Source organism: Zonotrichia leucophrys, chromosome 1A, assembly GCF_028769735.1.
Source record: "Zonotrichia leucophrys gambelii isolate GWCS_2022_RI chromosome 1A, RI_Zleu_2.0, whole genome shotgun sequence".
Classification (NCBI taxonomy): domain Eukaryota; kingdom Metazoa; phylum Chordata; class Aves; order Passeriformes; family Passerellidae; genus Zonotrichia; species Zonotrichia leucophrys.
Window position 1 is genome coordinate 72,176,216 of NC_088170.1, and position 16,991 is coordinate 72,193,206.

At 56.1% G+C, this 16,991-nt stretch overlaps 2 protein-coding genes across 2 annotated transcripts; both read right to left on the minus strand.

Moving 5' to 3' along the window:
• Positions 1 to 151: 151 nt before the first annotated feature.
• ARSA (arylsulfatase A) lies at positions 152 to 10,292 on the minus strand. Its single transcript, XM_064703121.1, has 8 exons — positions 9,961 to 10,292; positions 8,897 to 9,137; positions 6,845 to 7,063; positions 5,794 to 5,963; positions 4,290 to 4,414; positions 3,120 to 3,247; positions 1,501 to 1,603; positions 152 to 1,387 (listed from the first exon to the last, which is right to left on the minus strand). The coding sequence occupies exons 1-8, from the start codon at positions 10,278 to 10,280 to the stop codon at positions 1,044 to 1,046; spliced, it is 1,650 nt and encodes a 549-aa protein (XP_064559191.1). The 5' UTR covers positions 10,281 to 10,292; the 3' UTR covers positions 152 to 1,043.
• A 681-nt stretch (positions 10,293 to 10,973) lies between these two features.
• LOC135458291 (acrosin-like) lies at positions 10,974 to 15,085 on the minus strand. The gene is made up of 5 exons (XM_064733361.1): positions 13,156 to 15,085; positions 12,778 to 13,038; positions 12,293 to 12,558; positions 12,031 to 12,176; positions 10,974 to 11,498 (listed from the first exon to the last, which is right to left on the minus strand). The coding sequence occupies exons 1-5, from the start codon at positions 13,314 to 13,316 to the stop codon at positions 11,133 to 11,135; spliced, it is 1,200 nt and encodes a 399-aa protein (XP_064589431.1). The 5' UTR covers positions 13,317 to 15,085; the 3' UTR covers positions 10,974 to 11,132.
• Positions 15,086 to 16,991: the final 1,906 nt, after the last annotated feature.

The following is a 16,991-nucleotide window of genomic DNA, read 5'->3' on the forward strand; positions in this document are numbered from 1 at the left end:
TCCTGCCCTGAGCCTGCCCCATGGATCCTCCTATGGATTTAATCCTTGGATTAAAGTTGTGTTGCCCCTGGTGGGGGTTGGGATGGAATTGTCCAGTGTAGTGATCCTAAAAGCAAACCCATGCTCCTTCCCCTTCCACAAAAGGCAAAGATAAGGGGTTAAAAACAATTTACTGCAAACAGCCATGAGATAAGGAATCACACAATTATTTGCAGCAATATTAATTAGAAAAGGTGTAAGACAAAGCAGTGATTTACACGGAAATCCTGTGGCAACACCCTACCACGTTTTATCCTGGAAGTAATGCCCTTGTCCATGGAAGTGAGGGGGGACACAGTGCCAGTGTCACTGCCCTGGGGTCCTGGCCATGCCCCACTCCCAAAAAATTATTCCCAAAATCACACACCCATTATCCACATTTTCAGCCCAGTTCAGCCTCCTGGGAAAACCAAGGATGGGACAATTTGGGGGGAAAGGGCAGGGTTGGGACTGGTTTGGGGGAGATAAAGGGGAGCCAGGGAGGGGAGGAAGGGAGAGAGGGAGAAACTGCTCCAGCCCAGGCTCCCCAGCAGAGCCTCAGGTGTGCCATTCCCAGGAAAGTCCTGGAGAGGGACAGCAATGGGGACAGCTGGAGCTGCCATCCCGGGGTCCTGTGGGGGTGCTGGAAGTGCCACCCTGAGCTGCTGCTGCTGCTGCCACCCAGGGCTGTCCCCTCTGTCACCAGCTCGTGCCTCTGAGGCTGCTGGGACCCATCCCATGCTCCTGCTGTGCCCTCGGTCTCAGTTGGGATCTCTGGATCTGGGACATTCCTTCTGCTCCAGTGGCTCCCAGGAGCTGTCCTGGTTCTGGGGAAGGTTCTGGAGTGTCTGGAACGGGTCAGGATCCTGGAATGGGTCAGGATCCTGCCCAAGTCCTGCCCTGGAACATCCCACACGGAGCACGGGGCCCTGCTCGTTTGGGGTCGCCCTGACCCTGTTCCACCCCATTTCCCCACAAGTCCAAGGGGTCGCCGAGCCGTGGGGCAGCCCCGAGGCTGAGCTGGGTTACAGGAGACGGGGCCAGGCATCTTTGGGGTGTCCCAGCTGCGGGGAGCAGCGGCAGCAGGAGGGTTTGGGGCTGCAGCTGGGGTTGCAGCAGGGCTGCAGCGAGGGGTCCCGGCCCTTCCGGATCTGGCTCTCGCCAAACTGCAGGCGCTGCTCCAGCAGCACCTTCTGCACGGCGATGTCCTTGAGCGCCTGCAGCGCCTCGGGGCCCGGCTGGCCCTGCAGCAGGTCGTAGTTCTCGGCCGGATCCGCCTCCAGGTCGAAGAGCAGCGGGGGCAGGTGCGGGGTGAGCGGGGTGAGCCCGTGGCACGCCTGGTCCGGGGTGGTGTCGCTGTGGAAGGAACCTGAGCAGCCCCCGGCTGAGCTCACACCCCGCTGCTCCCGGAGCTCCGCGCGGGGGGAGCTCACCCCAAAAATCCCAAAAACCCCAAAAAACGCCCCGGATGCAAGCGCTGACCTTGAGTGAAGTAGTGCGCCTTGTACTTGCCCAGGCGGATGGCGAAGGGGCCGTGCAGGGGGTCGGGGGCCGGCGGGAAGAAGAACACGGCCCGGCGGGGGCTCTGCGGAGAGCGCGGTCAGCGCGGAACCGGAGCCTCCGGTACCCCCGGGACCCCCGGAGCCTCCGGTACCCCCGGGACCCCCGGAGCCTCCGGTACCCCCGGGACCCCCGGAGCCTCCGGTACCCCCGGGACCCCCGGAGCCTCCGGTACCACCGGGACCCCGGGAGCCTCCGGTACCACCGGGACCCCCGGAGCCTCCGGTACCACCGGGACCCCCTCATGGCCCTACAGCGGGCACGGAGCCCACCGGGCAGCCTGGGCACGGCTCGCAGCAGGAAGCAGCTGCCAGCCATGGGTCTGCCCCGGGCCCGGCTGCTCCTGCTCCTCCAGGTTATGTTATGTTATATATTATATTACATACTATATTATAGATAATATTATATATTAATATAATATATATTATATATATATTACATATAATAATATTATATTACATGCTAATATTATATACTATACTATAATATACTATACTATCATATACTATAATATAATATACATTGCAAGATATACTATAAAAGAAATTATATTAAAATATTATAGAAGTATAATAAAATATATAATAAAATAAATTTTAAAATATTATAAGATAGTATTAAAATAGTATTACATATTATAGAATTATTATAATTTAATTGATAATCAATTACAATTATAATATAACAATTATAATGAAATATAATCCTTATACTTGATCTTAAATTAATAAATATCAGCTTTTCTGCATGAAAAATCTGGATTATTATAATAATAATATATCATTATGTATATTATATTATCTTATATAAATATAAATAATAAAATAAAAATAAATAATAAATTATATTATATTATATTATATTATATTATATTATATTATATTATATTATATTATATTATATTATATTATATTATATTATATTATATTATATTTTAAATACATTAAGAAGTATTAACTATTTTAAAATTACTATAATTGTTAATTGATAATCAATTATATATATGATATAATAATTATAGTAAATTAAAATTATTAGAATTGATATTAAATAAATTAATAAAAAGCAGCTTTTCTGCATGAAAAGTCTGGGTTACTATAATAATAACAACATATTATTCTATTCTATTCCATTCTATTCCATTATTTTATATTTTCATTATAAAATATACTATAAAAGAAATAATAGAAGATATTATAAGAATATAATAAAATATATAATAAAATACATTTTAAAATATTCATAAAATAGTACTAGGTATAAAATTATTATAATTGTTTATTGATAATCAATTAAAATTATAACCAACTATAATTATTATAACTGATTTTAAATAAACTAATAAAAAGCAGCTTTTCTGCATGAAAAGTCCAAGTTATCATTATTATTATTGTTATTATTATTGTTATTATTATTATTGTTATTATTATTATTATTATTATTATTAATTATTATTATTTCAAATTCAAATAAATGAATATAAATTATCCCAAATAACTCCAAGCAAAGCACCAACCCCCTCTCCTCCTCAGAGGCCTCACCTGCCCGGACCCGAAGAGCAGCGGGCTCAGGTCGAAGCCGTCCAGGGCCACCTTGGGCAGGGCAGCGCCAGCCAGGGCGGCCACCGTGGGCAGGATGTCCAGCGTGCTGGCCAGCTCGTGGGTCACCCCTGCGTGGGGACAGCGTCACCCTGCTGGCCCGGGTCTGGCCCGGTTTGTCCCGGGTCTGCCCCCGGTTTGTCCCGGGTCTGTCCCGGTCTGTCCCCGGTCTGTCCCGGTTTGTCCCCGGTCTGTCCCGGGTCTGCCCCGGTCTGTTCCAGTCTGCCCCTGGTCTGTCCCAGTCTGCCCCGGTCTGTCCCAGTCTGTCCCGGTCTGTCCCAGTCTGTCCCGGGTCTGTCCCGGGTCTGTCCCGGTTTGTCCCCGGTCTGTCCCGGGTCTGTCCCGGGTCTGTCCCAGGTCTGCCCCGGTTTGTCCCGGGTCTGTCCCGGTCTGTCCCGGTTTGTCCCAGGTCTGTCCCGGTTTGTCCCGGGTCTGTCCCGGTTTGTCCCGGGTCTGTCCCGGTCTGCCCCGGTCTGTCCCGGGTCTGTCCCCGGTCTGTCCCCGGTCTGTCCCGGGTCTGTCCCAGTCTGCCCCGGTCTGTCCCAGGTCTGTCCCGGTCTGTCCCGGTTTGTCCCGGGTCTGCCCCGGTCTGCCCCGGTTTGTCCCCGGTCTGTCCCGGTTTGTCCCCGGTCTGCCCCGGGTCTGTCCCAGTCTGCCCCGGTCTGTCCCAGGTCTGTCCCGGTCTGTCCCGGGTTTGTCCCGGTCTGTCCCGGGTCTGCCCCGGTCTGCCCCGGGTCTGTCCCGGTTTGTCCCAGGTCTGCCCCGGTCTGTCCCAGGTCTGCCCCGGTCTGTCCCAATCTGCCCCGGTCTGTCCCAGGTCTGCCCCGGGTCTGTCCTGGTCTGTCCCAATCTGCTCCGAGTCTGTCCCGGTCTGTCCCAGGTCTGTCCCGGTCTGTCCCGGGTCTGCCCCGGTCTGTCCCGGTCTGTCCCAATCTGCCCCGGTTTGTCCCAATCTGTCCCGGTCTGTCCCGGTCTGCCCCCGGTCTGTCCCAATCTGCCCCGGTCTGTCCCAGGTCTGTCCCGGTCTGTCCCCAGTCTGTCCCGGTCTGCCCCAGGTCTGTCCCAGGTCTGTCCCGGTCTGTCCCAGGTCTGTCCCGGGTCTGTCCCGCTCACCTGGCGCGATCCTGCCCGGCCAGTACGCCAGGGCCGGCTCCCTCATGCCGCCCTCGTAGGTCGTGCCCTTGCCACACTTGAGGTGCCCGGCGCTGCCCCCGCGTGCCATGCGCAGGGTGGAGGGGCTGGGGACAAGGACACGCTGTCACCAGGGGCCAGAGGGGCTCTGCCACCCTTGGGGGCGGCCAAGGGCTGTGACACACCCCAAAGGGGCACCCCACCGCGGTGTCACCACACAGAGGGTGCTGGGGGACTTTGGGGGTGTCACATTGGTGACCCAAACCCCAGGGGACATTTGGGGGTGTCACACTGCTGGTTCAAGCCCTGGGGAACATTTGGGGGTGTCACATTGCTGTCCCAAACCCCAGGGGACATTTGGGGGTGTCACATTGCTGACCCAAACCCCAGGGGACATTTGGGGGTGTCCCACTGGTGGCCCAACCCCTTGGGTACATTTGGGGATGCCACACTGCTGGCAAAAACCTTTAGGGGACATTTAGGGGCGTCACACACCTGGCATAAACCCTGGGGGACATTAGGGGGTGTCACACTGGTGACCCAAACCTCTGGGGACATTTGGGAGTGTCATACACCCAACCCAACCCCTGGGTGACATTTAGGGTGTGTCACACACCTGACCCAACCCCTTGGGGACATTTGGGGGTGTCACACACCTGCCCCATCCCTGAATCAATTCCTGGGTGACATTTGAGGGTGTCATACACCTGGTCCAACCCCTGGGGGACATTTGGGGGTGTCACACACCCAACCCAACCCCTGGGGGACATTTAGGGGTGTCACACACCCAACCCAACCCCTGGGGGGGACATTCAGGGGTGTCACACACCCAACCCAACCCCTGGGTGACTTTTGAGGGTGGCACACACCTGACCCAACCCCTGGGGGACATTCGGGGGTGTCACACACCTGCCCCATCCCTGAATCAATTCCTGGGTGACATTTGGGGGTGGCACATGCCTGGCCCAACCCCTGGGGGACATTTGGGGGTGTCATACACCTGACCCAACCCCTGGGTGACATTTGAGGGTGTCATACACCTGGTCCAACCCCTGGGGGACATTTGGGGGTGTCACACACCTGACCCAACCCCTGGGGGACATTTGGGGGTGTCACACACCTGCCCCATCCCTGAATCAATTCCTGGGTGACATTTGGGGGTGGCACATGCCTGGCCCAAGCCTTAGGTGACATTTAGGGTGTGTCATACACCCGACCCAACCCCTGGGTGACATTTGAGGGTGTCACACACCCAACCCAACCCCTGGGGGGGACATTTAGGGGTGTCACACACCCAACCCAACCCCTGGGTGACATCTGGGAGTGCCACACACCCAACCCAACCCCTGGGATGTTCCTGTCACAGAACACCGAGCTCACACGCTGTGTCCCCTCCAGGGCAGGACCCGGGGGTGACACCTGGCACTGCCACACGAGTGCCAGCCGTGCCAGCCGTGCCAGCCGTGCCAGCCGTGGCCGCCCTCACCCGTTGTCAGAGGTGACGAACACCAGGGTGTTGTTCTCCAGGCCGTTGTCCTGCAGGGCCTGCAGCAGCTGTCCCACGGAGCCATCGAACTCGGCCAGCGCGTCCCCGAAGGGTCCCCGGCGCGCGGTGCCCGCGAACTCGCGGCTGGCAAACTGCGGGTAGTGCGTGTGCTGCGGGGAGAGGGCACCGGCATCAACCCCCTGCGGGGACAGCCAGCCCACCACGGCGAGGTGACAAAAGCCACAGCCCAGAGCAGGTTTGTCCCCCAGTCTCAGCGGTGGCACAAAACGGGGAGCTCTGGGGTGGGAAGGTTTCCCTGGGGATGGCGCAGGGAAGAGGGAAAGCTGCGGGAAGCAGCAGCCTAAAAGCACCATCCCAATAGGATGGGGAAGAGCAAGCCCAGGTCATCCAGGAGCAGATTTTGGGGTGGCAGGAGGGGAGATGCTGCCCTGTTCTCCCCATGGGACTTGGGCTCCCTTCCCTTTTCCCATTTCCCTTTCCCTCCCCTTCCCTTCTCCCTTTCTCTCCCTTTCCCTTTTCTCCTCTTTCCCCCTTCCTCTCCCTTTCCCTTTCCCTCTTTCCCCATTCCTCTTCTCCTTTTCCTTCCCTTTTCCCATCTCTTTCCCCTTTTCCCTTCCCCCTTTTCCCTCTCCTTCCCTTTTCCCTTCCCCTTTTCCCTTCCCTTCTTTTTTGTTTTCCCTTCCTTTCCCTTTTCTCTTCCCTTTCCCTTCCCTCTTTTTTTCCTTTTCCCTTCCTTCTTTGTTCTTTTCCTTTTTCCCTTGCCTTCCCTTTTCCTTTTCCCTTCCCTTTTCCCTTCCCTTCCCTTCCCTTCCCTTCCCTTCCCTTCCCTTCCCCTTTTCCCTTCCCTTCTTTTGTTTTCCTTTTTCCCTTCCCTTCCCTTCCCTTTTCCCTTCCCCTTTCCTCTTCTCACTTCTCCCTTCCCTTTCCCTTTTCCCTTCCCTTCTCCATTTCTCTTTTCCCTTCCCTTCCCCACCTCCCTTTTCCCCTCTCCCCCATCCCGTCCCGGCTCCCTGCCCTGCCCGTTCCCCACGTGTGACGCGTAGTAGAGCAGGAAGGGCCGGCGCTCCCGGGCGCAGCGGGCGATGAACTCGCGGCAGAAGCGGCCGTAGAGCGGCACCAGCTCGGGGAAGGCCACGGGCTGCTGCACGATGCTCTGGTTCCACAGCAGCGGCACCGCCACCACGCCCTGGTCACACGTGCCGAAGCACTTGGTGTCCGGGGGAAAGCACGTCAGGTTCTGGCACGGACCCTGCAAAACACGGCGGGGCTGCGAGTCCGGCTCAGGCACAGTGGCTTGGGTCCATTCACTTAGAATTTCTTCATTTTGAATTTTAGTTTTTTTCTATTTTTCTAAAGTATCTACAAATTCGTTTCCCACCCTTTAGCTTCCCATTCAGGGATGGTGAGCTGTGTGCACAGAGCAGGGAGACAAAACAATTCCTGCTCCAGCTGGGGACTGTGGTATTTTCTGGGCCCACCATCGTTGGGAGGAATGCTGAATCTGACTCCCTGTTCTCAGAAGGCTAATTTATTATTTTATGATACTATATTGTATTAAAGAATGCTATACTGAACTATACTAAAGAATACAGAAAGGATACAGACAGAAGGCTACAAAGATCCTAATGAAAACTTGTGACTCCTTCCAGTGTCCGACACAGCTTGGCCATCATTGGCCAATAAGTAAAAACAATTCACATGTTGGATAAACAATCCCCAAACACATCCCAGGGCAGCAAAACCCAGGAGAAGCAAATGAGGTGATATTGCTTTCCTTTTTCTCTGAGGCTTCTGAGCTTCCCAGGAGAGAAATCCTGGGCAAAGGGATTTTTCAGAGAATGTGACGGTGACAGGGGACCAAGGACAAATGATCCAAATCCCAGCCCAGGAGCACAAACCCCAAACAAGCAGGGTGGGACTGCCTGGGCTGAAGCTGGGATGGGACAATGAACTGCAAGGGGCAAATGGAGCAGAGCTGATCCCAGGGACAGAGCCCGGGAGCGCTCGTGCATTTTGGGGCCGTTTTGGGTCATCCTGGGTGCAGCCCTGGCTGGGCTCTGGTGCTGCCCAAGGGGCACCCATGGAGGAGATGCTGTGAATAAATCCCTGCTTTATTTATTAAACAAATATTAAATACTAAGTTTACTTATTTACTATTACACAGGTATATTCTATATATAAGTATATGTAAGTATATTTATATATTAGGACCTATTATAATATATATATTAATTATATAACATACCTGTATATGTATATTATATATTACATTATTAAATTTATTTATTTAATATTTTATAAGTTTAAATATTAAATTTATTTATTTAATACATTTCATTTATAATATTTTACTAATATTTAACGGTATATAATATATATAGTATTTTATTATATATAATATATTATTATATATTATAATATATAATAATATATAATATATATACTATATTATATTATGTATAATTTTATAATATTATAATTATATATAATATTATAATATTATATATTATATAAATAAAAATATACTGTTAAATATATATAATATATAACAAATATACGTTATAGAATACATTACAAATTATATATAATATGTAACGTATTATATAACATATAAGATATATATTTTAATAATATTGATAATATTTGTATTTATTTATATTTTCTATAACATTTTATTCATTTATTTAAATAATAACTATTTAATATTTATCTAAATTAAAATAAATTTAGATAAATATTATATAATAAATAAATTTAATATTTATAATATAATATAAATAAATTATAATAAAATATAAATATTATAAATATTATATAAAATATATAAATATTATATATAAATTATATTATAATATATTATAATATAAATAAATTTAATATTTATCTAAATTAAAATAAATTAATTAAGAATATTTTTTAAAAATTTAAAAAATTACATTTATCAATATTAAATATCAAAAATGTATTTATCCATCTCTGTTCTAGCTCAGCCCTCTGCAGGCCCCCATCCCCACTATCCCAGCAGCCATGGGGGTTTGCCCACCCCAAACCCGCCGGCCGAGCCCCCCAAATCGCGGCTCACCTGGTCGTGCGAGTAGGGCACCCCCAGGAAGTGCTGGAAGCCCTGGTGCCCGGGCAGGAAGGAGCCGTTCCGCCCGAAGCCCAGGTGCCACTTGCCCACCATGGCCGTGGCGTAGCCGCGCTCCTGGAGCAGCTCGGCCACGGTGAGCTCGGCCAGCGGGAGCCCGCCCCGGGAGCCGGGATCGAACACGCCCGGGTAGATCCCGGAGCGCACCGGCAGCCGGCCCGTCAGCAGCGCCGCCCTGCAGCGGGACACGGGCACGGGCAGCGGGACAGCGGGGACACCGCGGGGACAGCGGGGACACGGGCACGGGCAAGGGACAGCGGGGACACCGCGGGGACAGCGGGGACACGGGCAGCGGGGACACGGACACGGGCAGCGGGACAGCGGGGACACCGCGGGGACAGCGGGGACACGGACACGGGCAAGGGACAGCGGGGACACCGCGGGGACAGCGGGGACACCGCGGGGACAGCACCGCCCGTTTATCGCGGGACACAGAGGGCTCATCCCCGCCCGTTTATCCCGGGACACGGTGGGTTTGTCCCTCCATCTATCCCGGGAACACCGCAGGTTCATCACTGCCGGTTTATCCCGAGATGCGGCAGGTTCATCACCACCCGTCTATCCCGGGACACCGTAGATTCACGACCACCCGTTTGTCCCAGGATATGGTGGGTTTATCCCTTTGCCTCTCCCGGGACACGGAGGTTTGTCCCCCCATCCTTCCCGTGACACCGCGGGTTCATCCCCGCCCGTTTATCCCGGGACACCCAGCTACATCCCCACCCATTTATCCCAGGACACTCCAGCTCTATCCCCACCCATTTATCCCGGGACACTCCAGCTCTATCCCCGCCCATTTATCCCGGGACACTCCAGCTCTATCCCCACCCATTTATCCCGGGACACCCAGCTACATCCCCACCCATTTATCCCAGGACACTCCAGCTCTATCCCCGCCCATTTATCCCGGGACACTCCAGCTCCATCCCCGCCCGTTTATCCCGGGACACCCCGCTCCATCCCCGCCCGGGTTTCCGTTCCCGCCGCGGGGGCCGTACCGGGACGGGCTGCAGACGGCGGCGCTGCTGTAGAAATCGGTGAAGCGCAGCCCGCGGGCCGCCAGCCGGTCCAGGTGCGGCGTGGCGGACGAGGGGTGCCCGTAGCTGCCCAGGTCCCCGAAGCCCAGATCGTCCGCCAGCACCAGCACGAAGTTGGGCCGGGCGGCGGCGGCGCCCACCGGCGGCAGCAGCAGCAGAGGCAGCATCAGCAGCCAGGGGTGGTGTCGGTCCTGCGGCCCCATGGCTCGGTGCCCCCCCGTGTCCCGGCGCTGTCCCCGGTGCGGTCCCGGGGCGGTGCCGGCAGTGCCCCGGCCGATCATGTGATGCACATGGCGGCCACGGTGCCGCGGGGCGTGCTGGGAGTTGTAGTTCTGAGCTGCAGTGCCAGGCACGGGATGGGACAGCGGGGAATGTCCCCAGGGAGGGACATCGCAGAGCACGGGGTGGCCTCTGGGCAGCTCGGGACTGTCCCCAGGGAGGAGGCTCCACCCCACTGCTGTCTCCGTTCAGGGCTGGGCACTGCCCAGGGTAGCTCTGCCTCCTGTGCAGGGGAATTTCTGGGATTTGTCCCTGCCCGCTCCGCTGGTGCCACTGCTGGCACGCCCGGAGCAGAGCCTGAGCCCTGCTCCTACAGCAGGAGCATGGGATGGGATCGGGCAGCCTCAGAGACACGAGCTGGTGACAGAGGGGACAGCCCTGGGTGGCAGCAGCAGCAGCTCAAGGTGGCACTTCCAGTACCTCCACAGGACCCTGGGATGGCAGCTCCAGCTGTCCCCATTGCTGTCCCTCTCCAGGACTTTCCGGGGAATGGCACACCTGAGGCTCTGCTGGGGAGCCTGGGCTGGAGCAGTTTGTTCCTCTCTCCACCTCCAGGCCCATCCTCCCCTCCCTGGCTCCTCCTCATGTCCCCCAAACCAGACCCAACCCCAACCCCACCCTTTCCCCCCAAATTGTCCCATCCTTGTTTTCCCCAGAAGACCAAACAGGACACCGTGGCTAACTGGGAACTGGAACTACTCTAATTGAAGAACAAACTGGATTCACCGTCGGGGTGGGCGCAGGGGTCAGCGTGGGCAGGGCACAGCAGCCCTGGGCACCGGGGCTGGGTTGGCCCCACAGCCACGGCCCCAGCAGGGAATGCTTGCCAGAACTGGATCAGCTCATCCCGCTGCTCAGGCTTTCTCTCCCTTCAGGAACTGCAGGAGCTCCAGCAGCAGGTTCAGGAATTTCCCCAGGATCTGTTGTTGGAATGAAACCTTCGAGTAATCCTCCGAGTCATCCGGGTTGGGATTCATCTCATCCTCCAGGTCAGCGTCGGGCTCTTCCTCCGGGCTCGGGATGGGCTCGGGCGGAGGAGTGTCAGCTTCAGGCGGGAGCAGCCCCATCTGCACCTGGATCCAGGTGTGGAACTGCTGCGTGGACGTGAACACCCCGGGCCGCTTGGCCCCGGCACAGCCCTTGCCCCAGCTGGTCAGGCCCACCAGCCAGAAGTAGTCACCGGTGTTGTCCTTGCAGACCAGGGGACCCCCGAAATCCCCCTGCCACAGGAGAGAGGGGTCAGGATGGGCTGGGTCAGCCTGGGCCGGCCCTGCCCAACCCGACCCCTGCAGAGCTGCATTCCTTGCTGGGTTCCATGGCAAGGCTCCGTGGGCACAGTGCCAGCCCAAGGCAAGGCTCTGTGGGCACAGTGCCAGCCCAGGGGACAAGGGGACACCGGGCAGGGACACGGGGATGGGCAAGGGACACCCATCAGTGGTGGGGACACGGGGCTGGGAGGGCACCGGGCCAGGCCCAGACAGGGGCACGCCATGTTTGAGGCCTGGCTGGCTCTGAGGGGATCCTTGGGCCCTGTGCTGGCTCTGGGGGTTCCATGGGGCCCAGGGTGGCTCAGGGTCCCTGAGATGGCTCTGGGGGTTCCATGGGGCCATGTTGGGGCTCAGGGTCCCTGTGCTGGCTCTGGGGGTTCCATGGGGCCCAGGTTGGGGCTCAGGGTCCCTGTGCTGGCTCTGGGGGTTCCATGGGGCCCAGGGTGGCTCAGGGTCCCTGTGCCCAGCCCGGGCCCAGCCCCACCTGGCAGGTGTCGATGCCGCCCCGCGGGTACCCCGCACACAGGTCCTGGGGGTGCACGGCCCCCCCGTACCAGCGGCTGCTGTTGCACAGCTGGACATCGATGAGCCGCACCTTGGCCTCCTGCAGCACCAGGCGTGGGTTGGGGGCTGCGGGCACAGAGGGCACTGAGCGGCGGCCCCCGGGCAGAGCCCCCAGCCCAAGGCCGTGTCCCTGCCCAGGGCCGTGTGCCCACAGCTCAGCCCTGCCCTGGGTGGGCACTCACCGCTGTCTGGGATGGCCCTCCAGCCCGCGATGTAGCAGGTTTTGAGGTCGGACACTGCCAGGGAGCTGTCGGGCACACAGCCCAGCTGGATGTAGTCACTGCACTCCACGGGCTGGTCCAGCTCCAGCAGGGCGATGTTGTTCCGCGCCGTGCGGGGTTCGTAGTACTGGTGCACCAGCAGGGTCTTGATGTGGCGCAGCTGGGCCTCAGGGCCCGGCTGGCTCAGATCAGTGGCCCCAATCACCACCTCCCACCTGGAGATGTCTCTGAGGAGCAGGAGATGGACAGAGGGGTGACAGGGAGCAGGGCCAGGGACTGCAGCAGCACAATTCCCTTCCTGCTCTGGGCACCTCCCTGTGCTGAGGGGACATCCCTGACCCTGTTCTGGGGACACCCCTGTCCCTGCTTTGGGTATATCCCTGATTCTCCTGTGCGGACATCCCTGCTCCTGCTGGGGGGACACCCCTGTCCCTGCTCATCCTTACCCAGCATGGGCAAAGCAGTGAGCCACGGTGAGCACCCACTGGGGGTGGATGAGTGCTCCCGAGCACATGTGCCATGTGCCATTGTCCCAGGTGGCCTGGACGCTGATGACCCCAGGCCAGGCCCCCGGGTGGACTCCAGCGGATCCAACCGTGTACTGGGCGGTGCCATCGGAAGTATCCAAGGAGTCGTAGTCGTCCTGAGAATACTCAGCAGCCACGGAGCTGTGGTCGAACGCCATGGGCCGGAGCCCGCAGGTGCCCCTGGAAGCACAAAGCCATCAGTGCCCTGCTCGGGGACAGCAGGGACAGAGACCCGCAGGGGCTCCTCTGTGCCCAGGCCGTGCCAGGGACCCCCCGAGTGCCCCCGAGCCCACTGACCTGCAGGTGTCCCAGGTGCCCCACACGGGACCAGCCAGGGCCAGCAGCACGAGCAGCCACAGCAAAGCCGTCGGCGCCATCGCAAGTGGCAGAGCCAGCGCAGCAGGTGGCAGAGCCAGAGCGGAGCTGTCACCTCTGCTGCCAGCAGGTCGGAGTGACATCACAGAGAACCAGCGCTGGAACCTTGGAACGGTGTGCGGGTGGCAGGGACCGTAACGACGGCGCGGTTCCACCCGTGCCAGGGCAGGGCCACCTCCCGGGACGGGGCGGCTCCAGCCGGAGGAGCGGCCATGGAGGGGCTGGGCCGCGGGGATTTGTGTCCCTTTGGGGCGGCTCCGGTGTCGCCGCCGCTCCCTGATCACAAAGATTTGTGTCCCTTAGGGGCAACTCCATTGTCACTGCTGCTCCCTGATCCCAAAATTTGTGTCCTTTTGGGGCAGCTCCATTGTCACCACTACTCTCCAATCCCAGATCTGATCCCAAAGATGTGTCCCCTAAGGGGCAGCTCCATTGTCACCAGTGCTCCTCAATCCCAGCTCTGATCCCAAAGATTTGTGTCCCCTAAGGGGCAGCTCCATTGTCACCAGTGCTCCTCAATCCCAGATCTGATCCCAAAGATTTGTGTCCCCTAAGGGGCAGCTCCATTGTCACCACTGCTCCTCAATCCCAGCTCTGATCCCAAAGATTTGTGTCCCCTCAGGGGCAGCTCCATTGTCACCACCACTCCCTCCTTTTGGGGCAGCTTCACTGTCACTGCTTCTCCCTAATCCCAAAATCTGTGTCCTTTTGGGGCCGTTCCATTGTCACTGCTGCTCCCCGATCCCGGCTCTGATCCCAAAGATTTGTGTCCCCTCAGGGACAGCTCTACTGTAACCACTGCTCCCTGATCCCAGAATTTGTGTCCTTTTGGGGCAGCTCCATTGTCACCACTACTCTCCAATCCCAGCTCTGATCCCAAAGAGTTGTGTCCCCTCAGGGACAGACCCGGTGTCACCGCTGCTCCTGGATCCCAAAGATTTGTGTCCCCTCAGGGACAACTCCATTGTCACTGCTACTCCCTGATCACAGCTCTGATCCCAAAGATTTCTGTCCCCTTTGGGGCAGCTCCATTGTCACTGCTGCTCCCTGATCCCAAAGATTTGTGTCCCCTCAGGGACAACTCCATTGTCACCGCGGGTCCCGAATCCCAAAGATTTCTGTCCCCTTGGGGGCTGCTCCATTACCACTGCTGCTCCCTGATCCCAAAGATTTGCGTCCCCTCAGAGGTGGCTCCATTGTCACCGCGGGTCCCGAATCCCAAAGATTTCTGTCCCCTTTGGGGCAGCTCCATTGTCACTGCTACTCCCTGATCCCAAAGATTTGCGTCCCCTCAGAGGTGGCTCCATTGTCACCGCGGGTCCCGAATCCCAAAGATTTCTGTCCCCTTTGGGGCAGCTCCATTGCCACTGCTGCTCCCTGATCCCAAAGATTTGTGTCCCTTCGGGGCCGCTCCCCGATCCCATCCCTGATCCCAAACCCTGCCCCCCCGGGCCCGGGATCGCTCCCCACGGGGCGCTGCGGGGCCGGGGGCGGTTCTGGGCGGGCTGCGGGTGACAGATGGCTCCGGGATGTCCCCGCGCAGCCGCCGCCACCCGCGGGCGCCAGCTGGAGCCGTCCCCGGGCGCGTTCCCGACGCCGCTTCCCACAGGCGGCGTCTGCTCCGCTCCATCTGCGCCTCCCGCGGCGCCAGCAGCACCAAGGGAGGATGCGGGGACGCTCCGGGAGCGGCAGGAACTGGCCCGGGATTACCGGGAACTCGGGCTGGAGCTCACCCGGGCCGATCCCGGGGCTGCTGGGACCCTAAATCCCGGGATAAACCCATCCAGCCGGGATAAATCCACCCAGCTGCACCCCTAAAGCCCTGGATAACCCCATCCGGTTGCACCCCTAAATCCCAGGATAATCCCTTCCAGCTGTAGCCTTAAATCGCAGGATAACCCCATCCAGCTCTCCCCTAAATCCTGAGATAACCCATCCAGATGCACCTGCACCCCTAAATCCCGGGATAAACCCATCCAGCCGGGATAAATCCACCCAGCTGCACCCCTAAAGCCCTGGATAACCCCATCCGGTTGCACCCCTAAATCCCAGGATAAACCCATCCAGCTGCACCCCTAAATCCCGGGATAACCCCCATCCAGCTGCACCCCTAAATCCCAGGATAACCCCATCCAGCTGCACCCCTAAATCCCGGGATAACCCCATCCAGCTGCACCCCTAAATCCCAGGATAAACCCATCCAGCTGTACCCCTAAATCCCGGAATAACCCCCATCCAGCTGCACCCATAAATCCCGAGATAACCCCCATCCGGTTGCACCCCTAAATCCCAGGATAACCCCATCCAGCTGCACCCCTAAATCCCGAGATAACCCCATCCAGCTGGGATAAACCCAGCCAGATGCACCCGCACCCCTAAATCCCAGGATAACCCTATCCAGCCGTACCCCTAAATCCCAGGATAACCCCACCCAGCTGTCCCCTAAATCCAGAGATAACCCCATCCAGCAAGGATGAGATAACACATCCAGATGCACCTGCACCCCTAAATCCCGGAATAACCCCATCCAGCCGGGATAACCCCACCCAGCTGTACCCCTAAATCCCAGGAAAACCCCATCCACCTGTACCCCTAAATCCCAGGATAAACCCATCCAGCTGGGATAAACCCACCCAGATGCACCCGCACCCCTAAATCCCGTGATAACCCCATCCAGCTGCACCCCTAAATCCTGCACGAGCAGGATTTTGGATATTCCTGAAGATTTTGAACGTCCCACAATTTCTCTGTGTGCCTGTGCTGATTTCTTGTGTTCCTGGTGGTATTTTGGGGTGGATTTTTTAAAGTTCTGGGGCGTTTTATTTTAATTTCTGCCATCACTGGGCAGTGCTGGGAAGAATTTTTCCCTCTTTCCCATCTTGCTATCCACAGCTAAAATCCCCTGGAGCCTCCTCTCCCCTGGGCCGACCATTCCCACCTCGTCCCAGGAGGGATTTTTGGGGATTCTCTCCCGCATTTCCAGGTTTTCCTTGCCCAGGGAAGCCTGTAACGGGTACAGCACCCCTTGTGCCGGGAGTTTGGTGGCAGCCAGAATTCCCAAATCCTTTTGGGAAGAGCTGGGAAGTTGTTCCTGCCGGGTGCGGGCCTTGGAATTCCTGAACTTCCCGAGGTTCCAGCTCCGGTGCCCGCTCTAGGTGGCAGCAAATCCATGGCTGGGCGGGTCCCTCCTGCCCGTTTTGGGGCAGAATCCCGGGATTTCGGAAATCCTGAGAGAATCAGAATCCAGCTCCTGCACGGACACCCTGAAATCCCACCCCGAGCTCCGGGAATGTCACCATTCCCTGGGGAGCCTGGGCAGCGGCCCTGGGGTGAAATCCTCTCCCTAAAATCCAACCTGGGACCCAAAGGGCGCGGCTGGGTGGGGTTATCCTGGGATTTATGGGTGCAGCTGGATGGGGTTATCCTGGAATTTAGGGGAGCAGCTGGATGGGGTTATCCTGGGATTTATGGGTGCAGCTGGATGGGGTTATCCTGGGATTTAGGGGAGCAGCTGGATGGGGTTATCCTGGGATTTATGGGTGCAGTTAGACGGGGTTGTCCTGGGATTTAGGGATGCAGGTGGATGGGGTTATCCTGGGATTTAGGGGTGCAGCTAGATGGGGTTATCCTGGGATTTATGGGTGCAGCTGGATGGGGTTATCCTGGGATTTATGGGTGCAGTTGGACGGGGGTTATCCTGGGATTTATGGGTGCAGCTGGATGGGGTTATCCTGGGATTTATGGGTGCAGTTGGATGG

Coding starts and splice junctions, on each gene's coding strand:
- ARSA (XM_064703121.1), bottom strand. CDS start 10,280: ATGATCGGCCGGGGCACTGCCGGCACCGCCCCGGGACCGCACCGGGGA. Junction 9,138..9,960: donor GCCGTCTGCAGCCCGTCCCG/GTACGGCCCCCG, acceptor GTCCCGCTGCAG/GGCGGCGCTGCTGACGGGCC. Junction 5,964..6,844: donor TGCTCTACTACGCGTCACAC/GTGGGGAACGGG, acceptor CTCTCCCCGCAG/CACACGCACTACCCGCAGTT.
- LOC135458291 (XM_064733361.1), bottom strand. CDS start 13,316: ATGTCACTCCGACCTGCTGGCAGCAGAGGTGACAGCTCCGCTCTGGCT. Junction 12,559..12,777: donor CACTGCTTTGCCCATGCTGG/GTAAGGATGAGC, acceptor CCTGCTCCTCAG/AGACATCTCCAGGTGGGAGG. Junction 12,177..12,292: donor GAGGGCCATCCCAGACAGCG/GTGAGTGCCCAC, acceptor CTGTGCCCGCAG/CCCCCAACCCACGCCTGGTG.